The sequence below is a fragment of the Hypanus sabinus genome, chromosome 3, assembly GCF_030144855.1.
Source record: "Hypanus sabinus isolate sHypSab1 chromosome 3, sHypSab1.hap1, whole genome shotgun sequence".
Classification (NCBI taxonomy): domain Eukaryota; kingdom Metazoa; phylum Chordata; class Chondrichthyes; order Myliobatiformes; family Dasyatidae; genus Hypanus; species Hypanus sabinus.
In genome coordinates, this window is record NC_082708.1 from 59,524,537 (window position 1) to 59,544,307 (window position 19,771).

The 19,771-nt window shown below is 37.0% G+C and overlaps 1 protein-coding gene across 1 annotated transcript in view; it reads right to left on the reverse strand.

Moving 5' to 3' along the window:
- Nucleotides 1–19,771, reverse strand: part of eif5b (eukaryotic translation initiation factor 5B) — a 70,648-nt gene that overhangs the window by 6,688 nt on the left and 44,189 nt on the right. The window contains exons 12-23 of the mRNA XM_059964471.1: nt 17,688–17,798; nt 17,488–17,555; nt 16,452–16,593; nt 15,657–15,788; nt 13,616–13,798; nt 12,697–12,858; nt 9,351–9,482; nt 7,350–7,481; nt 6,994–7,070; nt 4,843–5,007; nt 4,453–4,591; nt 4,015–4,176 (exon numbers count right to left, since the gene is read on the reverse strand). Coding sequence (XP_059820454.1) covers nt 4,015–4,176; nt 4,453–4,591; nt 4,843–5,007; nt 6,994–7,070; nt 7,350–7,481; nt 9,351–9,482; nt 12,697–12,858; nt 13,616–13,798; nt 15,657–15,788; nt 16,452–16,593; nt 17,488–17,555; nt 17,688–17,798 — 1,605 coding nt within the window. The remainder of the gene's footprint in view (nt 1–4,014; nt 4,177–4,452; nt 4,592–4,842; nt 5,008–6,993; nt 7,071–7,349; nt 7,482–9,350; nt 9,483–12,696; nt 12,859–13,615; nt 13,799–15,656; nt 15,789–16,451; nt 16,594–17,487; nt 17,556–17,687; nt 17,799–19,771) is intronic.

The following is a 19,771-nucleotide window of genomic DNA, read 5'->3' on the forward strand; positions in this document are numbered from 1 at the left end:
GTCGCAGTAGTTATGGGGGATTTCAACATTCAGGTGAACTGGGAGAATCAGGTTGGTGCTGGACCCCAGGATAGGGAGTTTGTACAGTGCATAAGGGATGCATTCTTGGAACAGCTTGTATGAGAGCCGACCAGGGACAAGACTATTCTGGATTTGGTGTAATGTAATGAACAGGATTTGATAAACGATCTTGAAGTAAAGGAGCCATTAGAAGGTAGTGATCATAATATGATAAGTTTTTATCTGCAATTTGAGAAGGATAAGGGCAGCTCGGAGGTGTGAGTGTTGCAGTTGAACAAAGGAGACTATGGAGCCATGAGGGAGGAGCTGACCAAAGTTAACTGGACAGATATCCTAGCAGAAAAGACAGTGGAACAGCAATGGCAGGTATTCTTGGGAATAATGCACAAGGTGCAAAATCAGTTCATCCCCCGGAGAAGGAAGGATTCAAAGGGGGGGGAAAGGGGCCACAGTGAGTGACAAAGAATGTCAGAGATTGCATAGCATTAAAAAAAACAGCGTCCACTTTGGTTGTTTGTGTACAGGACACATCAGCAGCAATTCAGGAAGCATCTTTCAAGGTATGCAGAGGCAAGCATTCCTTGTACTTCATATTCACTAATGAAAAGGGTGCAGAATCAAAACAAGCCATGAAAGAATCAGATACAGCAGTGAGTAGTGCCCTGGTACTTAATGGCCTTACAGGGACTGGCAATCATGATTGCAAACTTCCCACAACCCCAGTAAAAGGCAATGGTTATTCATGCTTTCCTCTATCAAGGAAGTACGGTAGTGTTCTGCACAGTGGGCCTCATGAACAAGCTCAAGCTCACAGGAAAAAGGACACACATTCTCTTATGCACCATGGGGCAAGAGAAGATCATGAGTAGCTACATCGTTTCAGTACTAGAAGCGGCTAGCTTAGATGGTGAAAATTATTGTGAACTACTTAATATATGTAGGAAAGTACACCTGTCCACAAAGGGAACATTCCGCGACAGAGGGATCTCCAAAGATCATCTCACCTGAAATGTGTCCATTTGCCATAGTTTGATTCAGAAATTGAGCTGCTCACAGGGACAAACATGCCTAAAGCATTGGAGCTGTTGCAGTGATTTGCAGTGTTAATGATGGACCTTGTGCAATTGGAACAATGTTGGGTTGGGCTGCGAATGGACCACTGAAAAGAGGCAATGGTGATGGGAGAAACAGTGCAAAGCCAGAGCTGACGGTTTTTAACTTGGATGAGCTTTGGCAGCAGCAGCTCAGGACAGACTTCTCTGAATGCAGTCAGTATGAACAACCTCACTTGTCAAGAGAAGACCACAAGTTTATGGAGCTGGTTGCAAATCTTGCAAAACTAGAGGATGCCACTACCAGATTAGTTTACCTTTGAGAAAGAATGAAGGTTAACATGCCAAATATAGGAAGATTGCTGAATGGTGTGCGCTAAATCTGAGGAAAACATTTAAGGAGGATTTGTCGTTTCACACTGACTACACAGCTTTCATGAAGGATGTCATCTGCAAAGGTTATGGCCAAAGAATGCCAGCAGAGGATTTGAAATGCAGTGATGGCAAAGTCTGGGGTATATTCCATATCATGGTGTTTACCACCCCAGAAAAGGGAAACTTTTGTGTTGTGTTTGACTGTGGAACGACTTTTCAGGGAATATCACAATGCTCAGCTTTTACAAGACCAGATCTTACTAGCTCACTGATTGGAGTCATAACCAGATTCATAAAAGAAACAGTGGTGATCATGGCCGATATTTAATCAGTGTTTCATTAGTTAAAAGTACTACTGAGGCTTCTCTGACGACGACCTCAGCCAAAATATGGTGGACTGTAGAATGGTGGTACATCTCTTTGGAGCAACTTCATCACCAAGTAGCGCCAACTTCACTCTTAAGAAATATGCAGAAGACAGTGGAGAACAGTTCAGCCACAAGGCTGTGGATAGGCTCTGCATTGCTTTTACATTGATGGCTGCCTTGTGTCAGTCCCTGAGGAAGAATCAGTGTTGCTATTCATGACCTTGTATCCATTTGTGCTCAAGGCAGCTTTCGACTCACAAAGTGGATAAGCAACAGACAGATGGCTCGCCTTTTCACCGGAAGAGTAAAGAGTAAAAAGACATGGATTTGGATCAGGATACATCTTGAATTGAGAGAGTACTGGGTATGCAATGGTGCATCCAGTCCGATACTTTCAAGTTTAAGATCACGATCCAAGATAGACCACTCACCGAAGCAGGATCCTTTCCACAGTTAATTCCATCTGTGATTCTTTAGGAATCCAGAGGTGCTATTTGCTAAGATCTATGTGGGAAAGAGTTCCGCTGGGATTACACTATAGCAATATCAATTGCTCATGATCGGACACGCTGGCTGGCAGAAATTGTCTGTTTGAAGACTTCAAAGTTGTTAAATGTTTGAAGCTCCTAGAATTTGGAAAAGTTACTGCTGCAGAGTTACACCACTTTACAGACACAAGTGAAGATCGCTGTGGATCAGTGACCCACCTATTGCAGCACAACATACACTCTCAGGTGCACTGTGCTTTTATCATGGGAAAATCTAGGATAGCTCCATTGAAGTCAATTTCTATCTCTCATGTATGGACATGATGTGGAGGAAGGAGGTGCACATACCAACTTCATGACTCAATGTTTTGGACTGATAGTACTTCTGTGCTGAAGTATATAAAGAATGAAACTTACAGGCTCTGATATTAAGATGTTTATCCTTGAAGATTTCATGTCTCCTATTGCTGTTCGATGTAGTTGTAATTACTATAGTGTAATAATTAGGGGCTGGGATGTAGGAGCCATGTATCCGTTTCAGTCTGTTTTGCTCTTTGTGTTGCGTGTTTGTTGTGGTAATTTGTCACGTGGGTTGTAGTGCGGTAGAAACAAATGAGTATTTAGGTATTCACACTTTGTCTAAGTTGAAACATTAATTTTGCTATATCACTAGTTTTAGTTTCGTGCTCTTTGTAAAATCGCTACTAGATTATTCATCTTTACAATAAGGAATCATACTTTTTTCAATTTGGAAATTAATTTGGAAATACGTCAGTCTGAACAGTTCTGATTTATTTTCAAGTAGCCACTACACTGGCCAATTAACCTACCAACCCACAACATCGCTGGGAGGAATCCCAAGTGATTACATGTAGAACATACAAATTCCACATAAACATGCTCAGGATTGTACCTGTCTCCCCACCGCTGAGAGACAGCAACTCTACTGCCTGTATTGAAGTCAGCAAAATACTTCAGTATCCGCAACTTGATTATGAAGGCACACACTGGTCTTGATAATAGCCAGAGAAATAAAACAACCACTGAACTGTCAGCAATTGATGATCCATTTCAATTGAACAACTGGGTAGCAGTGTTCTTCTTGACAAATAGACAATGTGCAACAGTATGAAGTTAATAGAGGACAGTATTTGGAGAAGTGATCACCAAAATGATAACATGGCATCAAATCATCAATGCAACTATGATCATGTTGTGCTATATACTTCCAGCAAACCTTAACTGCTTTTAAAAATGAGCAGCCAGCTGAAAATGTGGCGACCACAAAGGCAGGCAATTTCAAGTCTACTTACTTCCATATGCACAACAGCAAGGAGCTGTTCCCAGGGAAGAACAGGAAAATAGTTACAGGACTAAACTGGATCTTTGTACAGCTTGGGAGCTGCTGCCAAGTTTCCCAAGATAGATACTGGGCACCATTGTTGTCTGAACATTGAACAGCTAAATGCATTCATATGTGGATTTGTTCAGAATAAGTAAAGTGATTTAATTCCAAAGTTATTATTTCTTATGGAATTGAGTATTGCTTCTCCTAGTAATGAAGCACAAATAACAACAGTCAAGTTTATTCATCCCTTTGGGTCTTTTAAAGAAATAATCCTGCACCACCACAATTGAAGTGCCAACTTCCATTGGCAGGGAGAAAGATAAAACAACTTCAAGAAATACAGGCATACAAAACAAACATACCTTGCTGACAAGAAAGTCTGAAGCTTCAAAGTGCCGTCCATACATTTTCGGAGATTCTCCAGGTATAGGTTCTATTTTAACACAGACCTCCTGACCTTTCCGGGCAACATCAACTTGTTTATGATTCACTTCTATACTGGTAACAACTCCAATGTCAATAAACTAGAAGAAATAAGTTGTCATTAGGTTCCACTGCAGACAGGATAATAGCAGAAGGGTCAAATCATAAGACCCTTATATGACCCATTAATCTACATGCCTCTAATTGTATTAAGTAATTCACATTCAATTTTCCTGGTATTTAATTATGCACGTTTCTACAAACATAAACTAAAAAGCCACAGACAAGTTGATAAATGTTACAAAATTAAAATTTAGAGAGAGTGTTCTTTTGTTGTTAAACAAAAGTATTAAGATGTGAAACCAGTCATAACTCACATTTTTTGAAGGAACACATATTGGAGTGCCTTGCTTCAGAAGGCCAGCTTCTATTACAACTCCTATTACAATTGGATCTCGAGAATTAAAAATGAACTGAGGAATAATTCGTAGTTTTGAAGGAAAAACAGCTATATGCCTATAAAGCAAAATTCAGATATCAAAAAAAAGGAAGAGCAAGGATCAAGCTTACAAAAATGCACATATTTAAGACAACGAGCACCCTGGTAAAAGAACTTAGACCATATTTTGCAGTCACCAGTTTCCCTGTCATGGCTCTTAAAGGAACAAAGCCTACATGATAAAGATGGCATCACAAAATCTAAATTATATGAAAGGAAAAACTGGTTACATAATACCCTTCAATATATTTAGCTGCCCTGAACTTACTTGAATTCTTCCTGCTTTTGTTTTTTGTAATCCTGTCTGTATTTTGTGAAAGCATCAAATAAATGGTAGATAATTTCTGCACTGAAGATCCTTACTCCGAGTGAATCAGCAAGCTCCTGGGAATCACGTTCAACCTTCACGTCAAAAGCAAGAATAACTGAGTACCTACAAATATATTGAAGTTAAAAACAGATCAATTCATTATACAAGACTGAACCTCAGCAGATTATAGAGAACAAACATTATAATTTTCTTAGGAAAAGAAATTCACACTATTGAACCATCCCCACCATTTTGTTGGCCAAAGCTTTTTAATTTCTGCTGTCTGTTCCCATTCATCCACAATTCTCCATATTTAATCTTCTCTATATTTTGTTCCATAATCTTAAAATTGCATGTATGCAAACCAATTTCTTTTAAATCTAGGATTATGTTCCTATAAGTCTCCTGCTAAAGAGAAAAAACTTTTCTTACTTATTTCACTTAATCAAATTTAGGGATTTCCCAAGTTTACCTAGTTTTTCCCAACAAAGCTAATTTATTTTCTTTCAGGTGTCACCATGATGAAATATCAAAGTCAACACTTTTCTACGATGCACACTTCAAATTCTAATTCAAAGCCTCCAAATGAAGTCTTCCCAATTGTCTATACAGATACAATTGTACTTTATTCTATTTAAGTCATAGCAATGCAAATAACATGCAAAGATCCTTTTTCCTCTCCACCTCCTCCAGATAGATCAGTTATGATTAACAAACATTCACAGTCCTGTCTCAGGTATTGGAACCCATGTTCTAAGAGCTAACTAGTGGACAATAGCCTAGCGGACAAGGCTATGTAGTTGATAAGATTCCAATACAAGCAACAATAAACTATATGAACCATACAATAGCCCCATGCATTCAACTAATGCTGCAGAATATCAATATTTTGTCATAAAGCCAGTTATACATGGGTTTGTTAAATTACCACATAAGACAGTTTCAATAATTTAGCAGACTGAAAAGGAATAAAGCATTCAATATTCATTTAATATATCTGCTTCACATCTATGCTTAATTTTTTGAGGGATGCAATATATGTTTAGAACACAAGAATAGTCTCATCACTTAAAATGACATTTAACCTAATTTCTGAGCAGCCTTTAGGAGATTAATCAGGGAAGAATTCAGAACTCCAGGGTTGAGGCCATAAAGAAGATCCATAAAGAAGAGCTTTGGGCCATACTGAAATGTGAACAATTCCGATTGGGCTTAGCAAGACACATACCCCGAGAAAAAATTGTCAAAATAAAAACACGGGGTCACAGGCACCAAAAAAAGAGACAATATTCCAGATTTTTGAGGCTTAGTCATTGAAGTCAGAATTTGGTAAATTTTTGTTTGATATTAAGGAAATAAAGAGATATGGCACTAGTGCAGAAAGTTGCACTAAGGTAAAACATTAGCCAATGTTCTTATTGTACAATGGGGCAGGTGTGAAAGGCCAAATGGCCTACATCTGATTCTATTTCTCTGTGTTCTAACCTGCATAAATAAAATACTGATCAGGCCACAAGTAGGATACTACATCTATTTGAGAACTAACTGAAAGTCTTAGAGCCTACTCAGACAATCAGAATGATGAATTTTAGCAAGGTTAGGCTGGAGATATTTTCTTTGGAGCAAAGAAGATTGAGAAGATTTGGTAATAGCAGGGTCAGATGCCGTAAATAAAAGGGAAGTTCCCAGCGCCTAGCTGGATGAAAGGTACAAGGTGAGGAATGAGGAATGCAAGGAAAAAAGAAAACTTTTTTAAAAACTCTGAGTTATGATCCGAAATTCAATGCCTGATTGCAGACAGGAAATAAATTCATCAAAACCTTCAAGAGGGTTAGGACCCAGAGAGAATAACTGGAGGACTACATGGATAAATTGGAGAGAACAAATATATCATTGGAATTAATGAGCCTTCTGTCTCAAACAATTCCAGGATTTCACCAACTTTCTCTTCATTATTCTGGACATATTACAGAAAGTTGATCTACAAAGCATTGCTAAGAGAATCACTTTTAAAGTTATTAGATGTGAAATGGCAAAAGGCTTAATTTTGCTCTATTTTAAATGTTCTGCACAAACTATTGAATTTTTAACACCTTGTGTGACACTTACTGAGGATCATGTTCAAGCATTGCTGAAGATTTCATTACGTCTTTTTTATGGACAGGTCCAATGTTAATTCCAGCATACTGAAAAAGAAATAGACTTAAATCAAAGGAGAATCTGAGCACTGTGATTAATTCACTGGATAAGAATCATTGTTCTGGACACAAAAGTATGAAACCTGGTATGCAACTGGGGATTTTAAATTCAATTAAGTGGCTAAGAAAATCTGATTCGTTCATGTCTTTACTGGAAGATCATCATCCCAATCTGGTTTGGTTTTTATCCAAGCTCTAGTGAAATGCAATTTTTGCATATAACATAAAAAAGTGGATTTTGAAAAATTTAAATTTTTTAATACATACTGGCACATTTGACTGTCGAAGGAATTCTAAGAGTGCCTCCAAAGAGCCCAGCGTCGAAGCTTGTACATAAACACCTTTCTCCTCTAGTTTAATAGAACTCAGTGTTTGTTTCAGTTCATGCTCCAGCTCATCCTGTTAATGACAACATAATTATTGTCATTTTTTTTAAAGCAGTTGAATTTTTTTAAGATTAAAAACTACTCAAGTTACGAAAGTACAAATATTCCCAAAATACATATACTGTATACCTCTAATTTCTTTGAAAACATCATAATGGGCATGCAAGCTTTTCATCTAACTATACACCAGTTTCTGTACTGAACAAAATGTTCTCAAGTACCTCTCAATATTAAATGTCAATTACAAGGTAAAACCTGAATACATGGTCCTGAAGAAAAAGTAAACAGTACTTGTCAATTTAAATCTTGCTCGCAGATAAAATAATTATTAAATTATGCTACTGGACATCATAAAGTGGATTCTTGATAAGAGGCCAGATGGTGCTGCAGTGAAATTTGCAAGCTATCATTTCAATTCAAATGTGCTATGAAACATGGAAGTCAAAAGAGTACAAGTCTGATACCTATCTGCCTGTCCTGCCACTCTACATCTGGATTTACTATCCTAGCTGGCAGAAGGGAGAGATGCTGAACGCATTCAGGCTCACAACTCTACACCAACCAAGTCGAACACAAGTATGATCATATTCGTTTGAATGAGCTCACAGACATAATAAAGGAAGTGCAGGATATATCTCCCCCCCTCCCCCAAGAACTTACTAATAATTACCATGATGCATTTAATTTATCAATACTCAACATGTCCTGAATTGTTTTTGAAAAATTATAATTTAAAATTTTTAGACCACTTGAAAGTTTTTAAATATGATGCACTTTCAGATAAAGGACCAGCTCTTGTATTCTTAGCAGATTAGTGTAGACTGACAGATTAACGAAAAAACTCCAATTTACTTTGTGCACTTAAACATCTTGGCAGTAAGTTACCAAAAAAAAGTGGGGGGGAAAAAATCGATAAGCAAAACTAAAGCAAACAAATGAAATACTTAACTAAGTACTTATCACATTACAGGAAAGCAGCCAACTTCCAAGCACAAACACAACATATCGGGATGTGTCAGATATTTCTAACACAAGAAAACATTTGGGTACATTTATCATTGTTTTGTAAGTTAATTTTTGTTACAAAAAATTTGAAGTTTTTTAATATGCTGATTGTGATCAGCTATTCTGACAATAATAAACACATTGTGCAAGATTCTTAAGAGATTTCAGTAAGTTCTTAAAACATAAGCAAAATGATTTTTTTAAATATCTGCTATAAAAAAACAATACTGCAAATACCCAGCAGGTAAGGCAACACTCGCGGAGAGAGAAACAGTTTGAGCACTTCAGATTGAAAACCTCTCATCAGAACTACAAAATGTTAGAAGTTAAAGTTTCAGAAAGGGAGAGTTGAAAGAAACCTCAGATGTGTCCAGCATTTTCTATTTTTTTTTAATTTCTAGCATATGCATTTACAGTGTACTTACATGTTTTAAACAGTTCAATCTTACAAAATTCACAAATCACTACCAAAAATAATTGAGTCACTGAAAAAAAATACACTCTTTTGGAATTGATGTGGAAAAAACACAAGTAAATTAAAAGTATGTTAAAAAAAAATTGAACTAATTTATACCTGGAAACAAATAAAGAGATTTGGTTTGGAAATTGACAAGCTAATCTTTTCCATTGATATAGATATTATATATTGTTTGGCTAATTCTCTTCTACCTACTATATAATCAGCATTCCCATGCTTGTAGACTGCATACCCATGAGAGCACTACTGTTGAGAAAAATTTCTAAGAAAGCATCTCCACATATCAGGTGGGTTTGGACAGTTAAGAAGGGCTCTAAGAACACAACCCCTCTGTAACATAAGACTGCACTGTGTTTTCTTTTCAAAGTCACACATTTATCAAGAAATCACAATTCAGACCTTTAAAACAGCAACTTCATCATCCTTGTGAGCTATTAGTAGTGGTAAACCTGCAAGAGATTTCTCCAGATCTTTAGCAAGAACTTTTACGCCTTGTGCAGCCCAGACTTCCTTCAACTTCACATATTGATTCTAAAGGGAAGAGAGAAAACAAGTATGTACAAAATCATCAGGACTAAAAAATACGATTATATTTAATAATCACATATTTCCTTCTGGTAAATTCAGGTGTATAGAAGGCTACAGGAAAAAAAAACTGTGATGTCAGTTCAAATTACATAGTATATTCTCTTTAGCTCACTTCAGCTTAACTGCTGAGAATCAGAACACAAGAATGTTACATATTCACTTCCGGATTGGTATTCTAGAACATAGGCAGTCAGGAACAGTGATGTGGTTTGATTTTCTCCCCTTCCTCCCCCACCCAAGTTTTGAGTACCAACATGATCCAGACTGAAGTCTCAAGAAAGCTCCATTTCTACTCTGTAATCAAATATGGAAGAAATGTTCCTCTAATAAAATATTGATGACATTTACAATTCATAGCTTTTTTCAACACTACATAAAGTCAAGCATCTAATGTTTAATGCTGTGAATCAGCATAAAAATACTTCAATCAACATCTCTAATAGTGAGTCAATTTAACACTACACAGCTTTAGCGTATTGATGTTAAGCATTATGGATTTTGGCTACTTGTAGTACACATCCCTCCAAACAATCAACTGTTTTCTAAACGGGGAGCAAATTCAGAAATCAGAAAGGGATTTGGAAGTCCTCGTGCAGGATTCCCAAATGTTAACTTGTAGGTTGAGTCGGTGGCAAGGAAGACAAATGCAATGCTAGCATTTGTTTTATGAGGGCGAAAATATCAGAACCAGTTTTAATATCACTAACCAGTACATCTTGGTCCAATTAAGTGGCTGCCCCAATGAGCTGAAGTTTCATGGAAATAGTTAAAGGCATAATAAAGCCAACGTTTAACTGAGTAAAAAATTATGCACTTAAATGAAACACAGAACAAATCAGAACACTACCAATACTACTACAGTATTACAAAATTGTATTAGTTCCTAATAGTTATCAACAGAAGAATTCATCACTGCCATTTTCTTTTCATTGACTATAAATGAACAAAATCAGCGCTGACATCTAGTGCAGATAATGGACTACCTTCATTGCCTTCCTGTATAAAGTCTAAACAAAAAACAAAATAATCAAAAAAAATCACAGATTTTAAACAAAAAAAATCGGCACCCATCAGCCCAAATGTATAACACAACACATGCTCACGCAACTGACGCTATTTAAAAACTTAATGTCTAACAGCCATTTCTAGCATCCCCAAGCCTGAATGCTTGAAACCACAGTGACCAAAAAAGTTTTGAATCATCTTATTACTTATTTCTTGACAACTATCCGTGACAAAAATTGTTGTTTCTTTGAACATAAGCACACACAACTGATAATATTTAAAAACAGTTCATTCTAAACATGGTGTAGTGTTTAATGACCAGACAAGTGCAAATGTCTGACGTTAGTTAGAAACTGTTTGGCAACAGTCTCCTGTCTCAAGTGTTATGTGAAGCCAAGCAGAGCTGCAGAACCGATGCTGCTAATAGAGAGAGATAAAAGAGAGCCATCCAAAATGCTAATGAGAGAGATAACTAGAGAGAGAGAGAGATAAGGCAGAGCCATTCAAAATGCTAATAAGAGAGAGGTAAAGAGAGGGAGGGAGGGAGGGGGGAGAGAGAGAGAGGTGTGATACCTCATTGGGGGGGGAGAGATAAAATAGCGGGTTTGCGAAGACACAGGCAGTCACGCCACGAGACCCTGAAGAGAGCATTGTGGGAGTTTGGAGGACTGATTCGTGGGAATCGGCCAGAGGCTCACAGGGAAAAGGTCCGACCTCTGGGGACCTGTTGTGTGTCCACCCTTGGCTGGGTGACGGGTTCACCACGGAAGAACAGTTGCATCTGGAGCGGAGGGGTCACAGTCAGTGACCACAACGGGACGAGAAGACAATGGAAGCTTTGCCTGAAGTTTCAGCTGTATCTCTCACTTTCTCTCTCTCTCTCCCCAACGGTACCACAACAACTACCTCGAACTACACTAAACTGAACTGAACTCTGCTTCACTTGAAGACTGATCATTTACCCCTAGACTTCGATAGAGCTTGGCTGATTCCTATTCCCAATTTTCTATGTGTATATTATCATTGCTAACCTGTTACATTTATATCCTTGCATTTAGTGTACTGTATTACTTAATTTGCTAATAAACTTTATTAGTTACTAGTAATTACATACTCCAACGAGTGTTCCATTTCTGCTGGTTTGACAACCCAGTTACGGGGTACGTAACACAACTAAGCAGCAGTGTCCCAAATAAGCACCTGCCCCAATTAACTGATGGCAAAGGTGAAAAAGCTGTTCCTGAGTGTGTGTATTCAGGCTCCAGTACCTCCTTGTTGGGAGCAATTAAGAGGGCATATCTTGGATGAAAGGAGTGACATTGAGTACAAGGATGCTGCTGTGACATCACTCAACCAGCTGACCAATCTCGCTCATGTACACCAGCTTGTCATCATTTGAAATTCTGCCAATAGTTCTGTTGTTGGCAAATGTACAGATGAGCTGTGCCTAGCCACAGTCATAGGTGTAGAGAGAGTAGAGCAGTGAGCTAAGCACACATCCTTGAGATGTGCTAGTGTTGACTGGCCTACCCCACCTCGACCCGTTATTACTGATGCCCCGTTGAGCCAAAGCCCTCCTACTCTGTCACCCGCTCTATAAAGCGGTCTCCTTTTAACTCTTCTCGCTGTTCTAACTGGCTGACATCCATGTGCTTGCACAGTCATGCCTCAATCAAACTTAACTTTTAATTCAATGGATTCTGGAGATTAAAATTTACCATTTCTTCACAGTTCATCATTACCTAGCCACTCATCTCCCCATTATGACAAATACAGGTGCACTTCTTTTTGGGTTAGGGGCAGATAACAAAACTACATGCGATATTTCTTCATTGTGCTAACTGCATATGAAAACAATTAGCAGTTTAACTTTTTTTAATTAGACATCCATCAAAAAAAAATCTGCTTATTTAACAGAAGTTTAAATTCATTCACACAAGAGTTAAAAGCAATAAGCAAAGACAGGTGAATTAAAAATGCGATGTGAAATTTGGTATATTGTTGGAATCTTGCTTTAGAGACATTTGTACCATTAATTTGCATGGGATATTACAACAATAAAGCTATATAACTAAATGTTGTAATACTACCATTCAAATATAGCAAGATAAATACCAGCATTAGCTTTAAAAATCTGCATTATTTTCCATACCTTCACTCTCAATTCTTTGAGTGGTGGTGGTAACAGAAGGCCTCTAATCTGTGTCACTATAGGCCCTTCAACGCCAGGAACAATAATAGTATCTCCTTCCTTCATACACCCATTGATGAGTATGACATCAATTGTTGTCCCCATTCCAGGAAGAGCTTTTACCTGGAGGGAGAAAAAAAAAGGGCATAATATTATTTTATATATTTTATTATATGTATTTATTTCATGTTTATTATGTGTATTTCTTAGTTTTGTACCCACTAAGTTCTGCCTTAGTTAGATGCCACAGATTTTATTGAAGTATTTTGAATAAGAACAGGTGGCTCTCTCAGTCCTAGTTTATATATATCCTTGAACCAACATAATGTCGATAGATCCTTTGGTAGCATCACAGTATTATTTGTGGTAGCTTACTTATGTGTAAATCATCAGCTGTGTTTTAGTATTAGATCGGTGACAACATTTCATTGGCTGGAAAATTCTTGAGATTCTCTGAAAGCTGTTCTTTAAATGCAAGTCTCTCTTAACTTTTCATGTTATTGGGCTCCCCCTTGCAAAAACCTATTCATACACCATGCAGCACTAGTTTTATATTTGTACACAGTACTCTGATACTCAACTACTTTCTCAAATCACCTTAGATATAATCATCATTGGAGATTCACCCAGATAACTGGTATGAGTCTTAATTTGGTGTCTAATGTATGATGGATTATTTCCTTTCTCTGAGCAACCATGTGCTGAAATTTAATTTGGCCTTGAATTATAGTCTTCTGGGGAGATGGCTTTGCTGTCTAATTCAGCACTGACATGCCTCCTTCAAACACCAAAGTCAATAGTGAATTATTCCTTATTTCATTGAAACCTCTTGCTCTAATAGTTTGCTTATTTAAGTTTATGATACATCTTAAAACCTTACCTCCATAACTTGAGCTCTCAGTTCCAGAGAATATGCTATTCGCTTTGCAAGCATAGTCTGAGTTAGTTCCACCAACAGTGCAATAAGGTTTCCCATTCCATCTCCAGTGTGAGCTGATGTTGGTACTAATGAGAGAAATGTACGTGGATCCTTGTTCTCAAAGAATAACGAGGCATTCAGACCCTATCAGACAAATTTTACATTATTAACTAGTTTAGACATTAGGAGCAACTAAAGTGGCATATAGATGAAAACTAAAGCACTTTAAATGAGGTGGAACTCCAGTGGCATTACTCACTAAACTGTAACATTTGCTGATTCTTTAAAGAAATTCAAGTTGTGTCACATTTTTTTTTTATTTTTCTTGACCTTGATTGCTCTGAAGTGGCACTGATGATCTTGATTAACCTCTGCATTCTCAGCATGGATAACAGGAGAAGCAGCAGGACATTCTGAAAGGGGAGGGTGTAGAGTTTGTGGCACACATTGGTACTATTGACAAAGGTAAGAGAAGAAATGAGTTTAGGGAGCAAGGTGGCTGTTAAAAGAGCAGGACCTCAAAGATTATAGTCTCCAGGTTGGTTCCAGTGCCATGAGCTAGTGAGTAGTGGAATATGCACACTAGCTCAGCAGATAAATGCTTAGCTTAAGAAATGCTGTAGGAGGATGGTCTTTAATGTCTTCATCATGGGACTTTTGGGGAAGGTGAGAGCTATAAGATAGAAAAGTTTGTACTTTAACCAGCGTGGAACCAACATCCTTGGTGGAAGGTTTGCTAATGCCATTGAAGATGGTTTACACTGAGTTTGCAAGGAAAGGGGCTCAGAGCAGCCGTTTGGAGGGAAAGTCACAATTAACCTAGAGTAAGAATAGTCAGCAAGTCCAGTAGGCAGAACAAGTGGGTCAAAAGTTCAAAGTTCAAGTTAAATTTACTAAAGTGTACATATATGTTACCATATACTACAATCTCAAGATTCATTTTCTTCCAGGTGTTTGCAAAGAAACAAGAAATATAATAGGATTTACAAACAACTTCATAAACAAAGAATGACAAACAACTAATATGCGAAAGACAAACTGCAAATAAAAAATACTGAGCCTTGAAAGTGAGTCTGTGACTACAGAAAGTGGTGGACGCAGTGCAGTCTGTCACAGGCAAAGTCCTTCCCATCACTGAACATACTTACATTGAGTACTGTCACAAGAAAGCAGCATCTATCAAAGAACCCCAACCCCCACCTCCAGTCCAGGCCATTCCCTTTTCTCAATACTACCACCAGGCAGGAGGAACAGAAGTCTTAGGTCCCACACCAACAAGCTCAGGAACAGTATTACTCTTCTACCATCAGGCTCCTGAACAGGTGTGGATAACTTCAATCACCACTAAATCCTTAATGATTTTCTTTATTAAGGAATGCAGAGGTTAATGCCGGAATCCTTATTTTTTGGAATAGAGAACAAAAACAAGGAAATTAATAAACTGTTTTAAGGCACTGATTGTGTCTCCACTGGAGTGTCATTCAAATCTCGTGGTCAGTTTCAGGAAAGAGAGGGATCTACAATAACTTACTAAAGTAGCACGAGATAAGATTCTGGAAAAACAAGCGTAAGTACAGTACAACAGGGAAGTTTCCAAAAGCATAATGATTAACATTCAGGAACCACAGAGAGTAACAAAATTCTCAGTATGACTTTATAAAAATAAACAATGTGTTCTAGAATGCAATGCCTCTAACAGATGCTGAAAGTTGACTAAATGGGAATATTCAAAGAGGAAGTTGATAAAGATTAGTGGAAAACAATTATGGTGGTCTATAAGGCAAGAGCAGAAGAGTTAGGATAATTTAGCAGCTCTAGCAAATACCCAGCATCAGCTGGGTGTACAGAATGATCTCTTTCTGTACTGTAGCATTATCTGATTCTACAAATAAAAAGTGTTATGCTCAGACAAGCAAAGGCTCCGAATAGCAAAAAAGAACTATTTCCTGCACTACCACCCCACATTGTTTAAAATTATTCAAATTCAAAACAAATAACAAACCTGTTGTGCAAATTCCACAATAGTAGATTTGGCTCTCTCGTCAAATTCATCTTTTGTATTCTTTTTCTGCTTCTTCAATGTGCCAACTACATCTGTGTCTGGACTCTTCTTCCAATCATACAACCTGTCAATCTTTTTTATTTAAAAGGAAAGACAATTTCAGATAGAAAGTACTTCTTCAATTGCAAATGTGCCATACCTACTCACATTTAGTAATATTAGTGATGGAAAAAAATTTCTCCACTAGCCAAAAAATATCTTACTCTTTAACTTCAGATGCAGCTTAACCTTGTAAAAGTTAAGATATTAAATATCATTATTTGAATGTACAGAGATGCCAGACATTTCAAGCTAGCTTCTCAGCTAACACAAAATTTAGTGGTGTCACTTCTACTCCTTAATAATTTGTGTAAGTACTAATGTGGTAGGCGAAGTGTAAATTCTAAAGCCACCTAAATGAGGATAGTGTTGCTTTCTAGAATAAAGTATATTTTAAAAATAATATTCACTTTACAGAGTTAAAATGACAAATCTCAAAGGGCTGCACAAATGGGGAACATTAGAGAAGTGGGTAGGCAGAACATAAATGAGCTTGAAAACACATAATTAAACCACATTAAAAGTAGAATGAAAAAAAAATTGCCTTTGCTAATTTCATCTTTCCATTCTTTGAAAGAAGGAACTCGACTAGAAGGAACTGAACTAAAATCAGAGAAGAAACAACATTTAAGTTACAATTTCACCACAAAAATAAGAGCTGGGCTTAAATTTTAATTTATTACAGTCATCACTCACCTTATTAAGTGCAACAATAAAAGGGCACTTCTTTTCTTTTAGCAGGTTAATAGATTCTATGGTCTGGGGCTCCAATCCATGCATGATATCAACCACGAGGATAGCAATATCACAAAGAGAACTTCCTCTATTTCTTAAGTTACTACAAGTAAGGAGAAAACAATAGTGACTTAATATACAGAATCTATAATTTAAGAGCATGAAACTCATAAGCTTCCAAGGTAGCACGTAGTGCAGTTTGTACAGCTAGTCACCTCACAACTTCAGTGAGCCAGATGCAATTCTGGTCTCCACCACTGACTATGTATTATTGTTCAAATGCTCTCCCAGAAATGACATGGGTTTCCCCTCTGTGCTATGGTTTCCTATCTCATTCTAAAGATGTATCGGTTCATAGGTTAATAAGCCACGTTAAATTATCGTGAGGTGTAATGGATGGTAGAATCTCAGCAGAAGTTTACGGGAATACAAAGACAGCAAATAGATTTCAGGATTGAATTTTAGGGAATGGGACTGTTCTGCAATGTGAAATTGATTTAATAAATCATGTGGCCCATTGCTTCAGGAAATATGAACAAATATGAAATACAGTTGCAATCATGAATAACATGAACATGCAAGAAAGGAATTACCTTATGGTACATGCAAAATTACGTGAGATAAATCATTGCTGCACCAACTCAATCATTCAGCGCCGAAGGTGTTAATCAGAAGTACTGACAGTGAAATTAGGAAATAACAATAAAAATGACTCCAATGGCAAAGAAAAAGAAACCTACTGTACTTAATCTATGCGTCAACAGATAAACAGTTATGGAAAATTTCCACCAGTACTTATCACATCATCTGAATTATAACTTCTCTGCAATCTTAGAAGTCAAACAGTAAAATGAAAGTGAATATTCAGAATGGACATGCTACAAATAAAAGCCATCCATTCTCACCTCAAACACCAATGCTACATTTTTACAAATGGATGCTCCTTTGGTCATAATAATCATGCCTTTTATTGTTATTCTTCTAAAAGAGCATTTACCTGAAGGATTCGTGGCCTGGTGTATCAATGATCAGCATTCCTGGTATTTTAATGTTATCTTTGTCAAACTGTAAGAGTTACCAAAGATTGATTATTTCTTTAAACATTTAATTAATACCAACTGCAGATAAATTGGAAACTTCACATGTGTCTAAGTACCACAGAGGAAATCTATTCTTAGTCTCAATTTTCACACTTACATTTTTCACCATCTTAGTTTGCTCCTTAATTGTTTCAAGAGGAACATTGGTTGCACCAATTTGCTGAGTTATACCACCTGCTTCACCATCCTGGACATGAGTATGACGAAGCTAAGGATGGGGAAAAAAAAAGCATAATATACATAAAAAGACTGTCTTGTTATAAAATATTTAGATAAATACATTTCTTTTCAATGAACCTTATTTTCTCACAACTCACAAGTCGAGCAGCATCTAAGCAGGGAAATGCACAGTTGATGTTTCAGCGAGACACTTCAGCTCAACTGGAAAGAAAGAGTGCAAAAGCCAAAATAAAAGGGTGGAGAATGGGAGGCACATGGTTGAAGAGCCAGAGGGCAGCAGTGAGGAAGGGTCTCACAGCTCCTGTCAAAGACTGGAGCTACCTTTTCACGGTAGGGATACTTCAGAGACCTTAGAGTGGAACAGCAAAATGCAGATACTGGAAATCTGAAGAAATATGCACAAAATGCTGGGGGAACTCAGAATGTTTTTAAAAAAGTTTTCATTCAGCATTTCTACTCTTATTAAAGGCCATTTTTAGTGTCAAAATAAAATGAAACGGATAAAATTCCAAGGTTACTTCTTTCACAATTACATTTAAATCTACCAACTTCCCATATTATTAAATACCTAAGACTGCAAATACCTGAAGAAACCACAAGAAAACATTTACAGAATGAGTAAATTCAAACGGAAAGGTAATATTATTAAATACTTAGGAGTGCAAATACCCGAAGACTTGTCTACTACCTACGAACATAATTATATTCCCATAACAGCTGATATTAAGGCAGACTTAAATAGATGGTTGTTGCTGCCAATGAATATGTATAATCAAATAGAAGCCATGAAGATGAATGTATTACCTAGGTTGCTCTTTCTTTTTCAATCATTGCCTGTTGAAGTGCTTTTTAAGCAAGTTAATGAATGGAACAGAATGATTCCAACATTTATTTGGGGAAAACAGAAACCAAGAATTAGATTTCAGACATTACAGCTGCCTGGAATGAGGATAAAGGAGGATTTGCAGTGCCTTGCTTTGAAGACTATTATAGAGCAACACAGCTGCGCAGTCTGGTCTGTTGTTGTGACCCTAATTGTGAGACAAAGTGGAAGGATTTAGAACAAAGTCTAATAAATATCCCTCTCCAATCTTTACTGGGGGATAAAAGACTCCCAAAGAAGTATTTAAATAAACTAAGTGGTCAACAATCCATCTAAACATCTGGTATGAAGAACTTAAAGACCCAAAGTTTGAAAGAAATGTAAGAATACTATGTTGGGCAGCACATGACACAGAATTCCTTCCAGCACAACTGGATGGTAGATTTACACATTGGACAAGTAAGGGAATCACCACAATGTCCTCCATTAAGGGTTTGGAGTCTTTTCAACAACTCACAGAAATATATCAGACTTCCTAAGATATATTCAACTAAGACAATATTTTAATAATAATATTAAAACTATTGGAGAGAAAGGGTTAAGTCTGATTAATATATTCATTGATGTGTATAAAGGTAATATTAAAAAGAACCTGATAACCAGGATTTACTTGATTTTACAATCTAACAGGGGTCTCTCCACAATGTATGTTAAATCAAAATGGGAGAAAGAAAGCAACATAAAATTGACAGAAGATGATCGGTTAAACATATGCAGAACACATTTGACTACTTCAAGCTCAGGTCTGTGAAGGGGATTCACCTGGAAGAATACAAGATTTTTCATAACGCCAAAAATAAAGTTACAAAGTAACAGACCTGAACAAGGTCAATGTTGGAGAATGTGTAATAATATGGTGATCATTTTCATATTTTCTAGGAGTGTCCAAAGATTTTGTCTTATTTGTTAGATGTAGTAACAGAGATAAGGTCAATAATCAGCCCCAAGATTAATTTTGACTTCAACATTATTTGGGTAACATTCCAAATGGGCTCAAAAAACATGAAAGATATTTGTAACTACTAGCAGCCAGTAAGAAAACGATTACCAGCTAAGCAAAGAGTCTGCTACAGTCCTAGAATGGATAGAAATAGTTCAACATAACAATTGACTTTCTC